This window comes from Prionailurus viverrinus, chromosome F1 (assembly GCF_022837055.1).
Source record: "Prionailurus viverrinus isolate Anna chromosome F1, UM_Priviv_1.0, whole genome shotgun sequence".
In the NCBI taxonomy this organism is placed as follows: Eukaryota; Metazoa; Chordata; class Mammalia; order Carnivora; family Felidae; genus Prionailurus; species Prionailurus viverrinus.
In genome coordinates this window covers 65,011,912-65,032,500 of record NC_062577.1, presented here as the reverse complement: position 1 = coordinate 65,032,500, position 20,589 = coordinate 65,011,912, and the positions used below count along the sequence as shown (strand labels likewise).

The 20,589-nt window shown below is 53.2% G+C and overlaps 2 protein-coding genes and 1 long non-coding RNA gene across 5 annotated transcripts; 2 read left to right on the top strand and 1 right to left on the bottom strand.

Annotated features, from left to right (window-relative positions):
* The first annotated feature begins 4,656 nt into the window (after positions 1 to 4,656).
* NAXE (NAD(P)HX epimerase) lies at positions 4,657 to 6,956 on the top strand. The gene is made up of 6 exons (XM_047840974.1): positions 4,657 to 4,884; positions 5,001 to 5,109; positions 5,215 to 5,325; positions 5,401 to 5,514; positions 6,144 to 6,291; positions 6,649 to 6,956. The coding sequence occupies exons 1-6, from the start codon at positions 4,703 to 4,705 to the stop codon at positions 6,849 to 6,851; spliced, it is 867 nt and encodes a 288-aa protein (XP_047696930.1). The 5' UTR covers positions 4,657 to 4,702; the 3' UTR covers positions 6,852 to 6,956.
* A 203-nt stretch (positions 6,957 to 7,159) lies between these two features.
* On the bottom strand, positions 7,160 to 13,313 carry LOC125155540 (G patch domain-containing protein 4). 3 transcript variants are annotated; one of them, XM_047840970.1, is made up of 8 exons: positions 13,174 to 13,313; positions 11,340 to 11,478; positions 10,818 to 10,891; positions 10,622 to 10,714; positions 10,453 to 10,539; positions 8,990 to 9,081; positions 8,681 to 8,731; positions 7,160 to 8,266 (listed from the first exon to the last, which is right to left on the bottom strand). In XM_047840970.1, the coding sequence occupies exons 2-8, from the start codon at positions 11,416 to 11,418 to the stop codon at positions 7,531 to 7,533; spliced, it is 1,212 nt and encodes a 403-aa protein (XP_047696926.1). In that variant the 5' UTR covers positions 11,419 to 11,478; positions 13,174 to 13,313; the 3' UTR covers positions 7,160 to 7,530. The 3 variants fall into 3 exon arrangements, with proteins under 3 accessions (XP_047696926.1, XP_047696927.1, XP_047696928.1); XM_047840971.1 differs by lacking the exon at positions 13,174 to 13,313 and adding an exon at positions 12,273 to 13,130; XM_047840972.1 differs by lacking the exons at positions 10,818 to 10,891; positions 11,340 to 11,478; positions 13,174 to 13,313 and adding an exon at positions 9,439 to 9,689 and having other exon boundaries at positions 10,622 to 10,670.
* LOC125155543 (uncharacterized) lies at positions 13,304 to 20,349 on the top strand. Its single transcript, XR_007148262.1, has 3 exons — positions 13,304 to 14,047; positions 17,870 to 18,576; positions 20,131 to 20,349. It is a non-coding gene; the product is annotated as an uncharacterized LOC125155543 (long non-coding RNA).
* Positions 20,350 to 20,589: the final 240 nt, after the last annotated feature.

The window sequence follows — 20,589 nt, the reverse complement described above, 5'->3', positions numbered from 1 at the left end:
CGATGAGCAGTCACACGGCGGTCACACAGGGCACAAACCACACGGTGCTTCCTCCTGCAGTCCTCACAGTGGATGACCCCCTTTCCCAGATGCGGAAAAGACAGCACCAGGGTTAATGAGTTTGTCCTCTCAGGCTACACCACTAGGCAGTGGGGAAGCCGGGACTCAAACCCAGGCCGTCAACACCTTCTAGAACGCGGTGCAGTTCCGCGCCTCCACCCCCGCCCCGGTCATGCTGGTGCTTACCAAGAGCTGACTGTGTTGGTACCAAATGTGCTTACGCTGGTGTATGTGTTATTGCAATTTGTCATTTAATTAAATATCATGCAAACTGGTGAACCAAGTGTGAAAACAAGCATCGTTTCTATGAAAACTGAGTCGAATCCTTCGAAGTCTTGATTAAGGTGACTCAATTCAAAAACTACTATTGAATTAGATGGGACCAAGACAATGATCACATTTGGCTGCAAAATAATAAAAGTCTAGATGAATTTTGCACTTAGATTGCTTCAACCACGCCACTCGCTGTTCCGCCCCCCCCGTGAGCAAACTGGAAATCGCAGGTGGTCCATTTATGCGCGAAGGATGAAGAAGTCAGCCGCGGCCTGTTCTCCAAGAAGAGACCCTGGCCACTCTTTGACAGACGGCAGATGAATGTATTTTTTTGTTTTAAGTTGAAATAAAAGAACCCATTCCAGGTCGTGTCAGAGAAGAGGGTTTCCACTACACCGTGAACTCCTCACCGTGAGATTTTGAGGATTCATTAAAATATCTGCCGAGGGGCGCCTGGGTGGCGCAGTCGGTTAAGCGTCCGACTTCAGCTCAGGTCACGATCTCGCGGTCCGGGAGTTCGAGCCCCGTGTCGGGCTCTGGGCTGATGGCTCAGAGCCTGGAGCCTGTTTCCGATTCTGTGTCTCCCTCTCTCTCTGCCCCTTCCCCGTTCATGCTCTGTCTCTCTCTGTCCCAAAAATAAATAAACGTTGAAAAAAAAATTAAAAAAAATATATATCTGCCGAGGGCCTACCATATGCCCAGCATGCCACGAGCTGCTGAGGACACTGGGGACACGGCCGCTCACCTTTCTTATTGTCTCGTCAGGTGTTGGGGGTGTCTTGATTTGGATGCAGGTTCACCAGCTGTAACAGAGTCCAATGTAATCTACCATTTATTTATTTATGAGAGATGGGGGGGAGAGAGAGAGAGAGAGAGAGAGAGAATCCCAAGCAGGCTCTGCAAGGCCAGCCACGGGGCTCGACCCACGAACGGTGAGATCATGACCTGAGCTGAAATCGAGAGCAGGACGCTTAACCGACCGAGCCACCCAGGAGCCCCGTAACTGTGCCTTTAAACAGAGAGAACTTTACTCCTGTCTCACGTAAGCAGTCCCCATGGAGGCGGTGGCTTCCTGGAGCTCAGGGAGTCAGGCAGGACGCTCTGCAGCCCCCAACAGAGCATTCCCATGCCAGGTCCTAAACTGGCTGCCCCACCCACGGCACAGCACCTTCATTCCTGCCGGTAAGAAGGAAAAAGGAAGTGGAGGAAAACCTGCGTTTTTTCGAAGGTGCCATCTGGCAGTTTCAAGTCATTTCTGCTCGGACCTCATTGGTCAGAGTTTAGTCACATGTACATGCCCGGCTGCTGCAAGGGAGACTGGAAGATGTAGTGTGTAGCCGGGCAGCCGTGTGGCCACATAACACTCCGGGGTTCTGTTGCCGAAGGAAGAAAGGAGAGTTGCGGCGGCAGCTGCCACACGGGAGTATCACCACGGGGTCAGGCCAACCCCGTGTCAACCGTCACTGACTCTACTACTGAATAGCTGTATTATCTTAGGAAAATGACTTCTCTCTGTGCTAGTCAATGTCCTCATCTATAACACGAGGATAAAAATGCATCGTAGGATCGACAGGGTGAAATGTGTAAGCGTCCGGAACTCAGGAGTGCTCGATCCATGAGCCTTTAATAAATTGGTTTTGAAGGCATTTCTCAAAGAAAACTCTAGAAGCCTGGAAGCAGAAATAGGATGGAGTAGGTCTTCGGCTCCACTTCCTGGGGACATGGGGTGAGATATGCTTGTGTCACTGTCCTATACTTAACATCTCATCAGAATGAAGATAGCAATGACAACCCTTTAATTACCTATTCCCACACCAGAGAGGGCAGTTCAGTACAGAATAATGCCTTAGAGTGCAGACTCTAGGTCAGGCTGTTTGGACCCTAGCTCCCCCTCCACCAACAGCTACCGCTGTGTCATCGGGCACGTGGTTCAACACCTTGAAGCCTCAGTTTGCTCTTCTGTGAAATGGGAACGATAACAGGGTTGCTGCAAGGGTACAATGAGCTGATTCATGTTAGCATGTGGCACATGTAAGTATTCAAATGTTCTCTGTCAAAAAAGCATGCTTCATATTGTGTTTCAGAAATAAATCTTCAGGGGGCACCTGGCTGGCTCAGTTGGTGGAGCGTGTGACTCTTGATGTCGGGGTCATGAGCTCAAGCCCCATGTTGGGTGTAGAGATTACTTAAAAACAAAAAAAGAGATCCTAACAAAAAGGGGAAGGACTTCTACATACTGGTGATGGTATAAAATGAATGAGGTCTTGCATAAGATTATCCAATTGTAAGGTACATTACAATTTAGATGTAAAAACCCAATTTCCAGCCACAAACACAGTCTAACAAAAACAATTTTCCACCGCAAATGCAGTCTGATAAATTCTTTTTTTTTTTTAATTTTTTTTCAACGTTTTTTTATTTATTTTTGGGACAGAGAGAGACAGAGCATGAACGGGGGAGGGGCAGAGAGAGAGGGAGACACAGAATCGGAAACAGGCTCCAGGCTCTGAGCCATCAGCCCAGAGCCCGATGCGGGGCTCGAACCCACGGACCGCGAGATCGTGACCTGGCTGAAGTCGGACGCTTAACCGACTGCGCCACCCAGGCTCCCCAACATACAACAAACGTGTATAAACGAGCATAGCTGGGGACAAGGGTACATCTTACAGGAGATGATAAATCTTTTAGAATTCAAAAGGAGAATAGCAGAAGAGTAATTAAAAGCAGGGGGAGTTGTTGCCTTTCTCAGTGAACTAGCCAGGATACAATTCATGGCACAGAAAAATAACATGGAAACAGGACCTTCACCTGGTTAATTACTTTATCTTAATGTCTTAGTGGTAACTGGTGTGTTATCCCCAAGACTTCCCCCCCCACACTCCGCCGCTTAAGTATGTGAGAGTGTGTGTTTGCATTCTATTTATTTAGTTATTTTATTTATTATTTTTGAGTGGGGGTGCAGAGAGAGAGGGGAACAGAGGATCTGAAGAGGACAGCGGCAAACTCACCAAATTTGAGATCACAATCTGAGCCAAAGGCATATGCTTAACTGACTCAGCCACCCTGGCACCCCTCTTTTTAGTTTTTATTTTTTTATTTTTGTATTTGCGTTCTTAAAACCTCTTGGGTACAAATTGCAGTCTTCCCCTCCAGGTGTTTCTTGATATGTTATTGGAATCTGGAGTCTATGGTTTCAACTACATTTTTAACCATGACACTCTCAACCTATTTAAGGTTTATAACTTTGTATTTCCATAGCTATTATGTTGATGACAGGGAACAAGTATTATGTATGATTAGAGAAATGAAGCATGCTATCCTGGTAAGCAGAGGTAGGGGCAGCTAATGTATTTGGGAGAGGGGTCTTAAATTATACTGTAAACAGCACTGCAACCACTCTTAAGGGTTAACTTACTTCAAGCTTAGGGGCTCCTTGCTTGCTGACCTAAGTCCCTTGGTCTGTAGCAGAACACCTACTTTCCTAGGGATTAGACCACTGGCCTTGAGGAATGAGGGATCAGGCTCTCCGGGAGGTAAGGCCTGCCCAAGATCATGACCACAAACGACTAAGGGCCCAGGCACCAGCTTCCTTTGCACCAGCCCCCACGTTTCTGGCACCGCCCTCCCGTTTAAAACCCTGTGGCTTGGGGTGCCTGGGTGGCTCAGTTGGTTAAGCCTCCGACTTCGGCTCAGGTCATGATGTCACGGTTTGTGGGCTCGAGCCTCGCGTTGGGCTCTGTGCTCACAGCTTGGAGCCTGGAGCCTGCTTCGGATTCTGCGTCTCCCTCTCTCTCTGTTCCTCCCTGCTCTCACTCTGTCTCTGTCTCTCTCTCAAAAATAAAGATTAAAAAAAAACGTTGTTTTTTTTAAACCCTCAGCTGGGCGGATGGGGAAGATGGCTTTTGGGGTGTTAGTGCACTCTCTTCCTGAATAAAGCAAACCTTCGTTTCCCACCATCACTTGTCTCTCGAGTACTGCTCTTCCAGCCGGAGCAGTCCATCCCGCGTTGGGAACCGCTTGCCGTGTGACAACATTAGCCCAATTTACCGAGCGCCGCGTCGCGGGCGCGGTGGCCGGCTCTGCAAGCGCTGGCGCCCGTGGAGCGCGTACTCGCAGGGCACTGACACCAGACGTGCCACATGCACTCGCAGCTGGTACGTGCCCGGACCGCCCTCTGGGCAGGACCGGCAAGGCGACCAGCCACCGCCCACACCGCTGCGAGCGAAGCGCTCCGCCCCCAGGGAACGCGAGGCCAGGCGTCCGCGCTCTCGCGAGGGGGCGGGACGAGCCGAGGCCCCGCCTCCAGGGGGCGGGGGCGAGCGCCGCGCCTGCGCCGGACGAGGCGGGAGGGGCGCGCGCCGCGAGCTCCATGAGGGCCCTGCGGGCGCTGCTGGGGTTCGGTCTGCTGGCCGCCGGTTCGCACCTGCAGCGCGTCCGGGGCCCGGTCGGAGTCTGCCGCGCGAGGCCAGCCTGGTGGGGGACGCGGCGGCCGCAGTCGGGCGGCCGCGGGGACCCGGCGCTCATGGCGAGCCCGGCGGTGAAGTACTTGAGGTAGGCGAGGCTCGGGCGGGCTCGCTCCGGGGCGGGGGCGGGGGTCGGGACTGGGGCGGCCGCGCGCCCGCGCTCCGAGCGCCCTGGGGCGGGACTCAGGCCGTGGGTGTCCGCAGCCAGGAGGAGGCCCAGGCCGTGGACGAGGAGCTGTTCAACGAGTACCAGTTCAGCGTGGACCAGCTGATGGAGCTGGCGGGGCTGAGCTGCGCCACAGCCATAGCCAAGGTCGGTGGCGCCGGTCAAGCCCGGGGGGGGGGGGGGGGGGGGGGGGGCCCGGGGCGGCCTGGGGCCGCCCAGGGCCCCTGTGACGCCCCCTGACTCCGCCTCCAGGCCTATCCCCCCAAGTCTATGTCCCGGAGCCCCCCCACGGTCCTGGTCATCTGCGGGCCCGGGAATAACGGAGGAGACGGCCTGGTCTGTGCCCGGCACCTCAAGCTGTTTGTGAGTATCGGGGAAGGGCTGGGCGGCGGGGGGCTCCGAGGTCTGACTTTGAACGACCCCTCTCCTTCCCCCTAGGGCTACCAGCCAACCATCTATTACCCCAAAAGGCCTAACAAGCCACTCTTCGGTGCACTGGTGACCCAGTGCCAGAAAATGGACATCCCCTTCCTTGGTGAAATGCCCCCGGAGGTAGGTGGCTGTGCTCTCCCCTCTTGTTTCCAGGCTGAGCTCCCCCGCCCACGTCTCTGGAGGACAGACTCCGGGCAGGTGGGGAAGTGCCCCGCACAGGTGCCTAAGTGTACCGTTTGACCAGGAACAGTGTGAAGAGCCTGCCCCCGCTCCAGCAGTGCCCGAGGCCGCCTCTCACATCCATGGCCACACCTTTCCCTCTGACTTCTGAGGTCAGGGCCTGCTCGGCAGGCAGTAACCCCCTGAGAAGGGGCTGATGTGACTGCCTCATCCTAAGCCCTTTCTGCAGGGACATGGACCTAAGGATGGGACATAAGAACTTTGCTTTTTAAATTTCTTAACGCATTTCACAGGTGAAGAGACTGAGGTGTTGCAGGGAAAGCGAGGGGTCTGTCCTGCCTCCAGCTGCAGGCGGCCCCACCCTGTACCCGCCCCAATGGCAGGCAGGCGGACGGGCACTCGGAACAGAAACCACGTGTGGACTCGGCTTGGTCTAAGTCACTGACCAGTTTGCACCGAAGTCTCTGAGGGAGAGAAAATGACCCGTGTGCCCCTGAGTGGCGTGTGCAGGGGACAGCCCTGTCCGGTCAGGGGCTCCCACACCCTCTCCTCTCCCTGCTCCACCACAGCCCATGCTGATCGACGAACTGTACGAGCTGGTAGTGGATGCCATCTTCGGCTTCAGCTTCAAAGGGGACGTCCGGGAGCCATTCCGGAGCATCCTGAGCGTCCTGAGCGGGCTCACCGTGCCCATTGCGAGTATCGACATTCCTTCAGGTGCGGGGTCCGAGGAGCTTGGGCGGGATGGGGCCTGGGTCCTGCCCTTTCTTGAGATAGGTACCCAGGAGTCCTCATTCTTCCAAGGCTCAGACCAAGCTCTAAACAAGCTGAGCGTAAAGGGGCAGAACACAGCTTTTGGGATTCCACAAAAGGGCCAGGGGGCAGGCCGGGAGCACCTTTTGTGTGCTGGACCCAAGAGACCAAAGCCTAGGAGGCCATGGCCATGGAGCTCCAAGGATGCGGGTTCCCCAGGCGGAGACACGGGGCCCCCCTCGTTCAGGACAGGGGCAGAACAAAGTATGGAAGAATGGACACCTGCTCTCTTCTCTCTCCCTGAATACACCCTCTTTTCAGGATGGGACGTGGAGAAGGGAAATTCTGGAGGGATCCAGCCAGACTTGCTCATCTCCCTGACTGCACCCAAAAAGTCTGCGAGCCACTTCACCGGTCGCTATCACTACCTGGGAGGTCGTTTCGTGCCTCCTGCTCTGGAAAAGAAGTACCAGCTGAGCTTGCCGCCCTACCCTGACACGGAGTGTGTCTACCGTCTGCAGTGAGGGGAGACGGGCGGGCGTCCTTCCCAACAAAGACTTAGCGCCCCCCTCCCAGCGCCGTGGGGTCCTGGGAGCTGTTCTGGCAATAAAAGTTACTGGGTGGCAGGAGCCGGACAGCAAACTGAATGACACATGGCGCCACCTTTCTGGGAGAACAGAGCAGGCAAGGGAGGTGGCCGTGGCATTTGAGGGCAATGGAAATGGACTTTCAGGTGCTGAAAAAAAACCCAAGTGAGGTTCTCTGAGCTTTCTCCGTCCACTAACAGGGTAGCAAGATGGAGGTGAACAGAAGAAATCCCTTCAGAGGCATCTCAGGAAGCGAATTTGTATTTAGGATGTTAGCAGGCGGGGGGTGGAGAGGCCAGTCAGGACTTGACCCGGCCCGGAGCCCAAGCTAACCATTTTTTCTAGTGCTGACACTGGCAGGCTATGGGCTGGAGTCCATTCTGCCCACACTTGCATCTGCCTTCAGCAAGGGTGCCCCTCCAGAGGGCCTCTGCCTTCCTGTCCCCACAGTCCCCAGCACTTGCCCACACCGTCCTGTGAGCAGCTGGTGCTCCGGCACTCGGCTTCCTCCTTGGGAGGGACTCCTCACGGGGAGGGCGCAGGAGCCCTCGTCCACTGGGGTCTCAGACTTCAAGTCCTGAAAAGGAATCTGTAGAGCCCCGCCTTGACCTGCCCTTCAGTCTTTCTTCTGTTTCTCCTTCCTTGTTCTCCCATCAGGGCTGACTCCAGCTCTGCCCCCCTCCCCCTCCCCCTCCCTTACATCCTCCTCCTCCTGGGGCCGCTGCCTTTTCTTCTTGCTTCTCCTGCTTTTCCCGTCAACGTGCCTTCTGCTTGCTGCCTCCTGGGCCCCGCTGTCTTCGGCAACCCGGGCCGTGGCTTCTGCACCCAAGTCTTGCTGCTGCCGCCTCTGCTCGCGTCTGCTGCCCGGCTCCGCGTGCGCCCCGCTCTCCGCCTGCTCCGGCCCAATGCCTCCTGTTCCACCCGACACCCCCACCTTCTCTGCTCGGTGCCGCCGCTTCTTCCTTTTCCCGAAGGGCTCATCCGTTTGCTCCCCGTTCTTCCACTCTCCCAGCTCACTTGTTCCTGTGGCCTCCCCGTCCCCGCCTCTGCCAGCTGTGCCCCCTGTCTCATCTGCAACCGCCTTTTCTCGCTGTTGCCTTTTCTTCTTCTGGCTTCTCCTGGTGCTCTGGCCTGGGTCCTCTGGGCACTCCTCTCCTGCATCCCCATCAGTTGCCGTAGCCTCTTCCTCCCCTTCCTGCTTTCTTTTCTTTTTCTTCTTTTTGCGGGGCTTGCTCTCAGACTGTAGTTGAGAGGTCCCGGGGTCCTGGCCTTTGAGATGAGCCAGGAAGGCCTGTTCTTGGGCCTCCAACCGAGCGAGCTTAGCCTTCATCGTGATCCCAAGACGAGCAGCCCTGAAACACATGGAGGCCCGGGTCGGAGTGAGGTATGGGGGAGCAGGCCTAGTCCTGAGATTGTGTGCAGAACTGGCAGGGGAGAAGCTGCCTCTCTCTCTTTCCAACGTTTATTGTTTTGAGAGAAGGCGCACATGAGCAGGGGAAGGACAGAGAGAGAAGGAGGTTCCACACGGTTGGCACAGAACCCGACGTGAGACTCGATCTCATGACCCGTGAGATCACGACCTGAGCCACGATGAAGAGCTGGACACTTAAGTGACTGAGCCCCCCCACGTGCCGCGGAGCTGCCTGCGGGCAGCTGGAACCCTTCCTCCTGGGGTGGGAAGAGTACAGAGTGGCGCAGACCATCCTCTAGGGTGGGCTTGCGACAGGGAGGAAGGCAGGGAGCCCGGGGAGCCGAACACTACTCACTTGTGTGCTGTTCGCCCCTCACAGGCTTGGAGCAGCATCTCATCGGTCAGACTGTGGGGTGGGGGGATCAAGAATTACACACAGAGCTCGTGGAAAGGCCTGCCCTCTCCTGCCCTCTAAGGCATTCCTTCAACACTGACTTCCTGTTCGGGACCTGGCACTTTCTAGGTGCCGGCGATGCAAAGATCAGTACAACGCGGTTCCACCCGAAGCAGCCCAGTCAGGCACGAGACTTGGTGCCTTCTCTGGAGGTTCAAACGTCTCTCCTCCCGCACCCCCCCCCCCCCAACCACTGAAATGAGGTCTCACATCTTTGGAGGCTTGGACCCCTGGCTGTCATCATCACTGTGGCTCTCCACGTCTTTGTCTGGCTGTTCACCACCTGACGTCAGCGTGGCCGTCTAGAAGGAGTGACCATGGGGGTGGACAAAGCCCGCTCCACACCACTGCCAATCCCTCTCCCCTCCTGGAACCCCCCCCCCCCCCCCCCCCCCCCCCCAGGAATTGGTAGCCATAGGCACAAATCTGCCAGTCCCTGATACGGCTCCCTGAGACCCCCAGGGAGGTGTGCGAGCTGCATACTTCCAACTTGGGCAGGAGGTGGGCTGCAGCTGTGGGGGGTGGGGGACAGTGGGCGGAAGGGAGGAGGGAGCGCTCCGGACCAGCAGGTCCTCAAGGTGCTAACTGTAAAGACGGTGCTTCTCACCCCTCCCCCACACCTACACACAGGGTTTTATTTAACCAGACTGAAAACCTACCACGGGCCAAGGGTTGGGGTACACAGTGGAACAGGATCGAGAGGTCCAGCCCACGTGAAATCTACTTGTGGGGCGAAGGGAAGATGGCAGAACACAGGCCATCGTGGTGAAAGCGCTGCCTGTGCCAGAGGAGGGGAACCCAAGCGGACTTCAGGATTTAGGGAAGCTTCAGGACCTTGGTGAGCTCCGGAAGACAAACAAAAGTTGGCAGGCAGAGGGGGAAAGGCAGCGGGAGGAGCACGTGCAAAGCCCTGAAGGTGAAAGAAGATGGTACATTCCTGAGAACTGATTCTATCCGGCTAACAGTGCAGAGGTCTCAACAAGGGTGAGTACAGGACCAGGCTGCAGGGGCACATGAGCCAGTGTGACACATCAGGACTGTCCTCCTAGGTCAGGGACGAGCCAGAGCCCCAGTGAACTCTGTTACAGAGAGCACTCTGGACGCTCTGTGGCACTGAACTAACGGGGTGAGGAGTCTGCGTGTACGGCTGGGACAGAATCCAGCAGAAAGGACAACGGCCACAGTGATGAGGAGCAGGGGAAAGGGCTGCTACATGACACAGAGCCCATAGCACATAACAGATGCTCCCTTCTATCAGTATGCTGGAAAGCAGGAGTCTGCAGACCTGGGTTCTAGTCCTGTCTACAAGCCACTTTCCCCGCTCTGGGCCACAACTGCACAACACACAGGATGGGTCAGATCCTCTCTCAGGTCCCCTCTGGATTTGGAGTCCTTCACACTGGGCATCCCCTCTCACCCTGCTCTGGCAGCATCTCTGTCCCCCCACCCTCTATCGCCGCCCCTCAGCAGATGGTAGGATCCACGGGACCTGCAGACCTCAGTCCTGGCCGAGGGCCAGGCAGTCTAGACAAGCAATGGCAAGGCTGGTCACAGAATGCGACGTTAGGGTGGTCCCCAGAACAGGCAAGGCATGCAAAGCAACTGTTCAGGCCCCGGGGGAGGCCCGGGAGGGGGGAAAAAGGATGGACCCTCTCGCACCCAGCCCCTGGTACCTTTACAAACTTCTGATACAGCAAGTTGGGCTTGGGACGATTACGACGGGTAGTCTCCTTAGAAAGATGCCTTATCCGGACTCCATCCTGGGGGAAGGTGTCAGTCAATGGGTGGCACAGGCGTGTCCCAGGCCCCCACGGTCCAACGGCCATCTGTCAGCACTCCTACCTGCCCAGTCTCCACAACCAAGCCGGCTGCAGTCTTGTTGAAGAGCTCATTCCACCAGTGGTCCGTGAACTCCTTGGCAGGGTCATGTCCCACCTGCCAGAGGAAGAAGTGGGAACCCCGAGGACCTGTCCCTGCCCTGTCCCCAGAGTCCCCCTCTCCCATCCACACTGCCCTCCCTCAGCCTGCCCAGTCTTACCCCATGAGTGTCCTGCTTCAGCGTCACCCTGAGGGCCCGGGTGATGCCATTCTCCTTCCGGCCCAGACCTTTGCCTGCAGGACGGGGAGCGACCCGTTTATTCTGCCGCCTGCCCTGAGCCCCCACTGGGAGGGGCCACTCTGCCCTCCCACACGGAGCGCTGGCTACACTCCGTCCCGGGCGGATGCCCTCCAGTCCCACTGTTCCTGGCATTTCTGCACACAGCGTCCCTGCCTTTGTCTGAGCTCAAGCTGTCTTTTCCTCCTTGCTTCCTCCAGGACAGAGGTTGTGCCCCTTCCCCCCTCTCCCAGTCCTCCCAACCACTTCCTTCTCACGGACCCACTGTAATATTTCTTCCACTCTTCCATTTTCTGGAAAAGCTGGGAATTTTCACCTGTAAATTTCCCTTTAAACTAGCTTTTCCTCCTCCAGCTGCACGGATTACAAATGGGTAGCCCGGGACGCCGCCGCTCCCCTGGGCGGAAAGTTGGGGGGATGTGGAAGGGGCGCCACGGGGGTGACCTTGGGTCCATCCATGCTTCAGCAGCTGCTCCTCGGCAAACTTCATCCCACGACTCTTAATCTCTGGCGTGACACTCATGGTGACGGGAGGGTCACTAAGCTCAGGCCCTCAGCAGAGTAGACGACATCATTCTCATCCCTTCAAGAGAAAAGGAGAAAGTGCCCAAATCACCCATCGAATCCATCCTGGCTGCTCTCATAAAAATTCCTTTCCGAACCTGGGGCAGAGACAGAGGAAGGAGGCCCAGTCTTTGGGGAGCTCCCTGTCTGACCACAGAGAGGTCAGCAAGTCGAAAAGTCAAATCCTAGTGTCAGTAATGATACCGAAATGTACCAAGAGCTCACCACATGACAATTTCACTCAATCTTCCCAGCCCGGGAAGAGTACTCTGCATTCAGAAAGGTATTACTCTCCCCACTTTAGAAATGAGGAAATTAAGACCTAAGGAGGTTAGGCAACTTGCTCCAGGTTACACAGCTGATGTGTAGACGGCAACCAGACATCTTGTCTGCAGACTCCCTGCTCTTCACCACTGCCTGACAACATCTCCCACCGTTTATTACCATGTAAAAACAAAGTTGAGAGGCTTTTAACGTGAGTTATAAGAATACTCAACAAAGGGACGCCTGGATGGCTCAGTTGGTTGAGCGTCCGGCTTCAGCTTGGGTCATGATCTCAGTTCATGGGCTCGAGGCCCGCTCTGTGCCGACAGCTCGGAACCTGGAGCCTGCTTCAGATTCTAGATCTCCCACTCTCTCTGCCCCTCCCCCGCTCGCTCTCTGTCTCTCAAAAAATAAAATAAACATAAAAAAAAAAAAACCAACAAAAAAAAAAACAATGACGACCAGTCTGGTTAGGTATGAAAACAAACTCAGAATGACTTCCATTTCTGTTCACGTTCTTACCGTGAAGGACGATTAAAGGACGATTACCTGAAAACCTGATACTCCGAGAATCCCAACAGAAAAGCGCTGAATGAAGAAATGGCTCTGTCTTGCTTCTTGAATTTTTAAGAATGGTAAAAAGACACTGGGGCCTTTAAGGCTACCTCAAAACTCTGCCTCCTCCCAGAAGTTATCGCTGATGTATCAGCCCCCAAATTTCAATAATAAAAACATCTAACACGAACACATTTACTCGATGCCGGCATGCTGCTAATTGCTTTACGCAGATTATCTTATTTCCTCCTCCGAACAATCCTACTAGCAAGTGTTGCCATCATTTGCAAACGAAGAAATGGCACTGAGGAGTTTAGCTACCCGCCCAAATCAGAGAGCTGGCAAGTCGTGGATCCGGGATCTCAGACATCCCAGAACTGGTGTTAACACCCCCTCGATCTCTTACGGCTCTCTGTGCTTCCCGACGAAAGGTTTACCGCACCCTCTCCCTCGTGGCAGAAACCATTCGCCCTGGAAATCGGAGTCGGACTTTGTCCTCCAACCCCAGTGCACTTAACGCAGCGCCCGGAGTGAGAATGCGTCCAGCCGGTATGACACAGGTGGGGGCTGCTTTAGCCCGCTGCCCATGGATAACTGTGGACAGAAGCAACTAGATCCCAGGCTGCGCGCCGCAGGCGCTGTGAAGTCTGCGAGCGCGCCTTCACGAACTATCTCCTCTCGTGTCAACCTGAGTTTTCTGGGAAAGTGGCCTAGGCCAGTCTCCTGACAGCAGTTCCAAAGGGCCGCTACCCTCTCCCTAGCCTCCTTCCTCGTGAGGTTTAAATCCCAGCCCTCCCGCCGCGGTCCCGCCGGGCAAAGCTACTCTCCTGCTCTAGCCTTTGCTCCCGAGCCCGGGCTCCGAATGCCACCGTCGCGGAGGGCGGTAGCCCCTTACCGTCACCGCGGGGCCCTCTCCGCAGGAACACGTGCCTCCTCCGACCAGTGCGCCGCCATCTTCCCGGAAGTGCCGGGGACTCGGCCCCTCTAGGCTGCCGAAACCATAGAGACCATCTCGGGCCCCGGAAACCCGGGTCCTTGGGGCCTGGTGGGTGTTGCGGAGGCTCCCTGGCGGGTATGGTTGCCATGGAAACCCGCGCGCGCGCGCCCGTGTCCGGAGGTTCGGGGGTGTTCTACTCTCCGCCAGCCTATAGCCCCGGAGCGGCCGAGGGACTTGTCCTAACTGGCCCCGGGAACGCCGAGAACAGCGTTGGCTGCGACGCTGAGCTAGTCCCGCCACAGACGTGGGGAAGGAGTCTCCGGGGAGCGCGCAGGGGTCGGGAGGGGGCCCCTCGGGAGTGGTTTCGGCGGGACCAGTGCTCAGCTTGCGGGAACAGGCGTTTGGAGGTTTGAGTAGGCTCATCAAACGCTGTGCCGGGACCTGCCTCTTTGGTACTGATGATGCCCTGACTCGGGAGCCTCTGGCCTGGCCGGGGTCGTTGACACCGTGAGTGGGGCTGGAGGAGGTGGGGGTGGGGCCCGGAGCGAGACGCCGGGCCCCGGGGTCCCGGAATGCGCGCCAAGCTGGGGACTTTGCACTTGCAAGGTGGCTCTACTGAGCAAACTGTGCAGTTAGCTGCACTTGGCTAACAAGTTAGCAGGAGAAGTTGCACATGCCCCCAGCCACACCCACTGTGCCTGGGCCTCGCCAAGCCCCCCGCAGAACTAAAACCTGAAAAAATCCGCCCATCGGCCTCCCTATTATCAGTATTTACGGGAAGTTAAGGGTGCACCTGCTCCAGAAACTGGAAGAGAAAAACCGGCATGTCCCGGTAAGGTTTGTCACAATTGCTCACTTTGTCACACTCCTCTTCATCACATTTTCTCCGTAAAATTAACTTTACTTTTAAAATATGCTAAATGTGGTGCGGAGGGAGGAGGGGGGCGCCTGGGTGGCTCAGTCAGTTAAACGTTGAACTCTTGGTTTCAGCTCAGGTCATGATGTCACGGTTAGTGAGTTCGAGCCCCACGTTGGGCTCTGCACTGACAGCGCAGAGCCTGCTTGGGATTCTCTGTCTCCCCCTCTCTCTGCCTCTCCCTCTCTCTCTCAAAAATAAATACACATTTTTTTTTTTTTAAACATGCTACATGGAGGGGCGCCTGGGTGGCTCAGTCAGTTACGCCTCTGACTTCGGCTCAGGTCATGATCTCAGGGTTGGTGGGTTCGAGCCCCGCATCCGGCTTTGTGCTGACAGCTCGGAGCCTGGAGCCTGCTTCCGAGTCTGTGTCTCCTTCTCTCTGCCCCTTCCCCGTTAGCGCTCTGTCTCCTCCTGTCTCAAAAATAAATAAACATTTTAAAAAATGCTACATGGGAACACTAGTTTAAACAATGGCGCTCGGTTAGTGGAATTCTAGATGCTTGCCTAGTGAAATTCTTCGTGATTGCTACGAAGATGCTCCTCAGACACTGGATTCAGTTTTGGAATCTTCTGTGAATGGGAGTCACTTCTGAGTCCTTTTCTCTGCCACTAACTGTGGGACCTTGAACAAGTCACTTCTGCTCAAGAGCACCCTTTCCCTGTCTGGAAAATTAGAATGTTGGACTAGTTAAATCATCTTTACAGACTTGGTTTTTTTGTGGTCTCTCGGGGGCCACTGAGGGAATCCCCAGACCGGGCTTCAGTTTCCACCACCTCCCTCTCCATTTCTTCTCTCTCCTCTCCCTATCCAATGTCTTACATCATATTGTGGTGATAAAAGAGGTTTGAAAACTCCGGAATGAGGGAACCGCAGGGGCCCTTCCCAGCTCACAATACTCTGTGGGTCACTCTAAAACCCGAGTGGCCCTAATTCCCTGACCCAGGGCCCCTATTCTGGTCTAAGGCCTTGAGCTCTGTGTTCTGCCTGACTCATTTATTCAATAAACATTTATTAAGGGTCTTCTTTTTTTTTTAATATTTTAAAACATATTTTTTAGTTTATTTATTTTGAGAGAGAGAAAGCATGGGAGGGGCAGAAAAAGAGAGAGAGAGAGAGAGAGAGAGAGAGAGAGAGAGAATCCCAAGCAGGCTCCACGCTGTCAGCGCAGACCACGATGCGGGGCTCAAACTCACTAACTGTGAGATCATGACCTGAGCCAAAAGCAAGTCGGACCCTCAACTGATGGAGGCTACCCAGGTGCCCCCATTAAGGGCTTTCTATAGACCAAGGGCTGGAGGTATAAAAGTGCTCTGTCTTGTTGGCCCTCACAGTCTTGTTGAGATACAACAAGTTGCCAAGCATTTATATCACAGGAACAAGAGCTCTGGTGAGGTTAGGACACAGTACTGGGGTGGGGGTGGGGAGTAAGATGGCTGCACCTGCCCGTGTTCGGGGGCCCCCGGGCGAAGCTTTCTGAAGGAGCCTCCCTTGAAGGTGCAGGCCTGGCCCTGGGGACGGTGTGGGATCGCAAGGGAAGTGGGCCTCAAGGAGTTCCAAGTGACGTGGAGTCTCACGCCTCCTCACAAGAGTAGAAACAAAGGCTGTTAGAACAAGAATGCGCGAGTACTTAGAAGGAGGTAATCTGACTTGCAGACATAGCATGGTACATGGAAATACTTATTACAGTAATATCTAAAAATGGGAAAATTGTAAAGAACCTAAATAGCCCACAACAGAATGGCCAAGTAAGTTAGTGTGACCACACGGTGGGCTAACATGCAGCCTTAAAATATGATGTTGAAGAAGGATTCTTAATAACTTGGGGGAAATGTCTATGCTGTAATTGAATTGAAAAGAGCAGATACAAGATGGCGCCCATAGGAAGGGCTCATCCTTGTTAAACATCCATAGGTAAGGGCTCATTCTTGTTGTTGTTTTTAATGTAATTTATTGTCAAATTGGTTTCCATACAACACCCAGTGCTCATCCCAACAGGTGCCCTCCTCCATGCCCATCACCCACTCTCCCCTCCTCCCCCACCCCCCATCAACCCTCAGTTTGGTCTTAGTATCCAAGAGTCTCTTATGGTTTGCCTCCCTCCCTCTCTGTAACTTTTTTCCCCCTTCCCCTCCCCCATGGTCTTCTGTTACGTTTCCCAGGATCCACATAGGTTTTCACTCATATGTGGATCTTGAGAAACTTAACAGAAGGGCTCATTCTTGTTAAGCGTCCATAGGTAAGGGCTCATCCTTGTTAAACATCCATAAGTAACGGCATCAGAAGGAATAAGACAGTTAAGCACTAAAGTAATATAGCAAAAGAAGTACAAGACTTGTACATGAAAACAAAATGTTGCTGAAAGAAAATAAGGAAGATCTAAATAAATGGAAAGATGCCCATGTTCATGAATGGGAAGACTTAATGTCACCATACTCTCCAAATTCAACACAATGAATCTGCAGACTCAACACAGTCTCTATCAAAATCCCAGTCAGCTTTTTGGCATGAATTGACAAGCTGATCCAGACATTCATATGGAAATCCAAGGAGCCCAGAATAGCCAAAACATTCTCGAGAAGGAACAAAGTTGAAGGACTAATGCTTTTCTATTTCAAAATTTACTACAAAGCTACAGTAATCAAGAGTGTTGTTCTGGTATAGGATAGATGTACAGGTCAATGGAATAGAATCCAGAGTCCGGGAGTAAACCCATAAATTTATGGACAATTTTTTGGCAACAAGAATGCCAGGATTCAATGGGGAGAGAATAGTCTTTTCTTTTTTTTTTTAAATTTTTTTCAACGTTTATTTATTTTTGGGACAGAGAGAGACAGAGCATGAACGGGGGAGGGGCAGAGAGAGAGGGAGACACAGAATCGGAAACAGGCTCCAGGCTCCGAGCCATCAGCCCACAGCCTGACACGGGGCTCAAACTCACGGACCGCGAGATCGTGACCTGGCTGAAGTCGGACGCTTAACCGACTGCGCCACCCAGGCGCCCCAAGAGAATAGTCTTTTCAACAATGGTGATGAAACAACTGGATAGCCAGATGCAAAAAAAAAAAAAAGAGAAAAAAAAGAATTTGGACCCTTCCCTCATATCATGCAAAAACTAACTCCAAATGGATCAGAGAACTCAATGGAGGAGCTAAATCTCTAAGGCTCTTTTTTTTTTTTTAATTAAAAATGTTTTGTTTATTTATTTATTTTGAGTGAGACACAGAGAGAGCACAAGCCTGGGAAAGGCAGAGAAGGGGAGTACAGAGGATCCAAAGCAGGCTCTGTGCTGACAGCAGAGAGCCCAACGCCGGGCTTCAACTCACAAACAGTGAGATCGTGACCTAAGCCAAAGTCAGACGCTTAGCCAACTGAGCCACCCAGGCACCCCTCTCTAAATCTCTTAAAATTAAAACTTTTGTGGTCCAAAGGACATTACCAGGAAATTCAAGAGACAATCCACAGAATGGGAGGAAATATTTGCAAATCATATATCTGTTGAGGTTCTAATATCCAGAATATATAAAGAACTCTTACAACTCAACAATAAAAAGACAACAGGATTTTACAGTGGACAGAGGATCTGAATACACATTTCTCCAAAGAAGATCTACACATGGCAAAAAGCTCATGAAAAGATGCCCCACTTTATTAGTCATCAGGGAAATGCAAATGAAAATCATAAGGGATACCATTTCACACCTACTAAGATAACTAATTTTTTTTTTTTTTTTAAGGATAACAACATGGAGAGGATGTGGAAAAATTGGAGCCCTCGTGTATTGCTGGTGGGAATGTAAAATGGGGCAGCTGCCTTGGAAAACAGTTTGAAAGTTACTGAGAAAGTTAAACATAGAATTACCATAGGACACAACCATCCCACATCCTGGGCGTGCGCCCAAAGAGAACTGAAAACCTATGTCCTATGAAAACTTGTATGTGATTGTTAACAGAAGCATCATTTGTAACATTCAAGAAGTGAAAACAGCCCAAACATCTATCAACTGCTGGATGGATAAATGAAACATGGGAGGCGCACGCAATGCAATAGTACTTGACCGTCAAAAGCAGTGAAGGGCCGGTGCTCGCCACAATGTGGAGAAACCTTGGCAACGTGCCAGGTGGAAAGAAACCAGAGACAAAGGCCTCATCCTGTGTGGTTCCATCTGCACACAATGTCCAGAACAGGCAAATCTGTAGACACAAGTCCGTTTGGGAGAGGTCAATGAAGAGTGACTGATCTGGGTACAGGGCTTCTTTTTAGATTGATGAATTGTTCTGGAATTACATAGTGGTGGCAGCTAAACTCGTGAATGTCCTAAAAACAACTGAACTGCATTTTACAGCATGTGAATTATACCTTTAGAAAATGCACAGGCACACTAGAACAAAGGAAGAACACGAACATGTTATAAGCAGCCGTTCCTAGGTGAAGGGATTATGGGTAAGAGTTTCCTCCTCTTTGTACCTTTCCCCTGAATTTCAAATTTTCTGGAGTTAGCATATATTATTTTATCAGAACATAAACAAATTTTTTTAATGTTTATTCATTTTTTGATAGGGACAGAGCGTGAGTGGGGGAGGGGCAGAGAGAGAGAGGGAGACACAGAATCCAAAGCAGGTTCCAGGCTCTGAACTGACAGCACAGAGCCCAACGCGGGGCCCAAACTCACAGACTGTGAGATCATGACCTGAGCTGAAGTCGGACGCCTAACCGACTGAGCCACCCAGACGCCCCTTGGAAAATAACTCTAAAGCAGCAAATGGGTGCAGCCCGAAGTCAGTGCTGAGGGATTTGGCACAGAGAAGAGAAACATAGAGGAAGTGGGCGTGGCCCTGGGATTACCGACTCGAATTCCTTTCTGTGTTTCTGGACTCGAGTGAAATCCTCAAGGTATTGGGTTAATTTTCTGTACTGCGCTTAAGCTCCCCCAGCAAAGCCTGAGGGCTCATGAATGCCTGAGTCACTTCTCTTCCCCAGCTCTTGTCACCCCTTTTTTTTCCCCCTGCAGATAAAACCTGAAACTGGGGTGCCTGGGTGGCTCAGCAGGCTAAGCGTCCAACTCTTGGTTTCGGCTCAGGTCATGATCTCAGGGTTCGTGTGCAGAACCTGCTTGGGATTCTCTCCTCCTCCTCTTTCTGCCCCTCCCTGCTTGCGTTCTTGCTCTCTCTCAAAAATGAGTAAGTAAATAAATAAATGAAACAAAACCTGAGAGCGAGCTCAGACAAAACAGCTTATGGTCGCAAGTACAATGTGGGGCTTTGAAAAGCCTGTATCGCAAGCACTCGCATGTTTACAGAACAGCCTCTGTTCACTTTTGTTTCCGGGTGGAAAAGAAGGCGCCAGGTCTCAGTTTTCCTTAGACCGACATGACTTCCTAATCCCTCGCCTAGGCAGTCTCTCGTTTTTCTACCTCATTGACCCAGTTCGCGACAATAAACACATTACAACCCTGTGCGTACAGCGCTTTGCTATTGAAAACTAATGGTTTTTATAATGGTGGTTTACAGTTTAAAATGCCATTTTCACAAACATTATCATATTTGATCCCCACCGTGACCCCGCGTTGGATGTAGTTGTCCCTATTTGCAGGCAAGTCAGCGGAGGGCCAGAGGGCACACAAAACGGGGATGGAGAGAGAGGACCGCGGTCTCAGGGGGAGACAGGTGTATCCCAGAAACGCCACTGTCACCTGACCTTGGTACCGTCCTCCTCTCCCTTCGGGGTCAAGGCCTGAACTCCAATCGCTGTCTCCCCAGTGCTTCTGTGGACCTTTTCCTGGCCTCATGTCCCCCCTGAAGGGGCCTGAACCCCCAACGCGGAAATGCTGGCCTTGGGGTGGGGTGAGCCCGGAGAGCGGGAGGGGGGAGGCGCCAAGGGGCCCTCTGTCCTCTGCAGCTCTCGGCCACCTCTAGAGTCACCCTGGAGAAGCACAGTGTTCAGGGGAGCGGATGCATCCACATTTGGGTTGCTTGTTTTCTATTTATTTATTTTTAGGTGCAAAAGGTGATTTTATTAAAGCACAGGGAGGACCCTGGGCAGGAAGAGCTGCCTTTTTTTTCAATTTTTAGAGTGCAGTCCTTCCAGAGACCTCTGTGGAAAAGCAGTGGGACCGGTCCTGCAACGGATGGCGTGGGAGGCCCCGCAAGCCCCCGCCCCCAACTCCCCGCCTCGGAAAGAGACTTTGAGAAATCGGGACTCCGCCCCCTGCGCCCCGGGCTCGCGAGAGAGCGAGGGTCGTCCCAAGGGCGAGCGGACACCTGCGCGCGCCCCCTGCTGGCCCTCGGGCGCCCTGCACGCTAGCACCGCAGCCCAGACTCCCTACTCAACCCACGTGATCTCAGTCCTGGAAGTTTGGAAGGACAAACAAGAAAATGTTCAATTTACTCTATGTGGTGGGATTGAGGGAGATTTTCATTTTTAATGTTTTGATTTTAAGTTGTATACAATTAAGTA

Coding starts and splice junctions, on each gene's coding strand:
- LOC125155540 (XM_047840970.1), bottom strand. CDS start 11,418: ATGAGTGTCACGCCAGAGATTAAGAGTCGTGGGATGAAGTTTGCCGAG. Junction 9,082..10,452: donor TGTATCAGAAGTTTGTAAAG/GTACCAGGGGCT, acceptor CACTCCTTCTAG/ACGGCCACGCTGACGTCAGG. Junction 8,267..8,680: donor GAGGGGCGAACAGCACACAA/GTGAGTAGTGTT, acceptor CATGTGTTTCAG/GGCTGCTCGTCTTGGGATCA.
- NAXE (XM_047840974.1), top strand. CDS start 4,703: ATGAGGGCCCTGCGGGCGCTGCTGGGGTTCGGTCTGCTGGCCGCCGGT. Junction 4,885..5,000: donor CCGGCGGTGAAGTACTTGAG/GTAGGCGAGGCT, acceptor GGGTGTCCGCAG/CCAGGAGGAGGCCCAGGCCG. Junction 5,110..5,214: donor GCGCCACAGCCATAGCCAAG/GTCGGTGGCGCC, acceptor CTCCGCCTCCAG/GCCTATCCCCCCAAGTCTAT.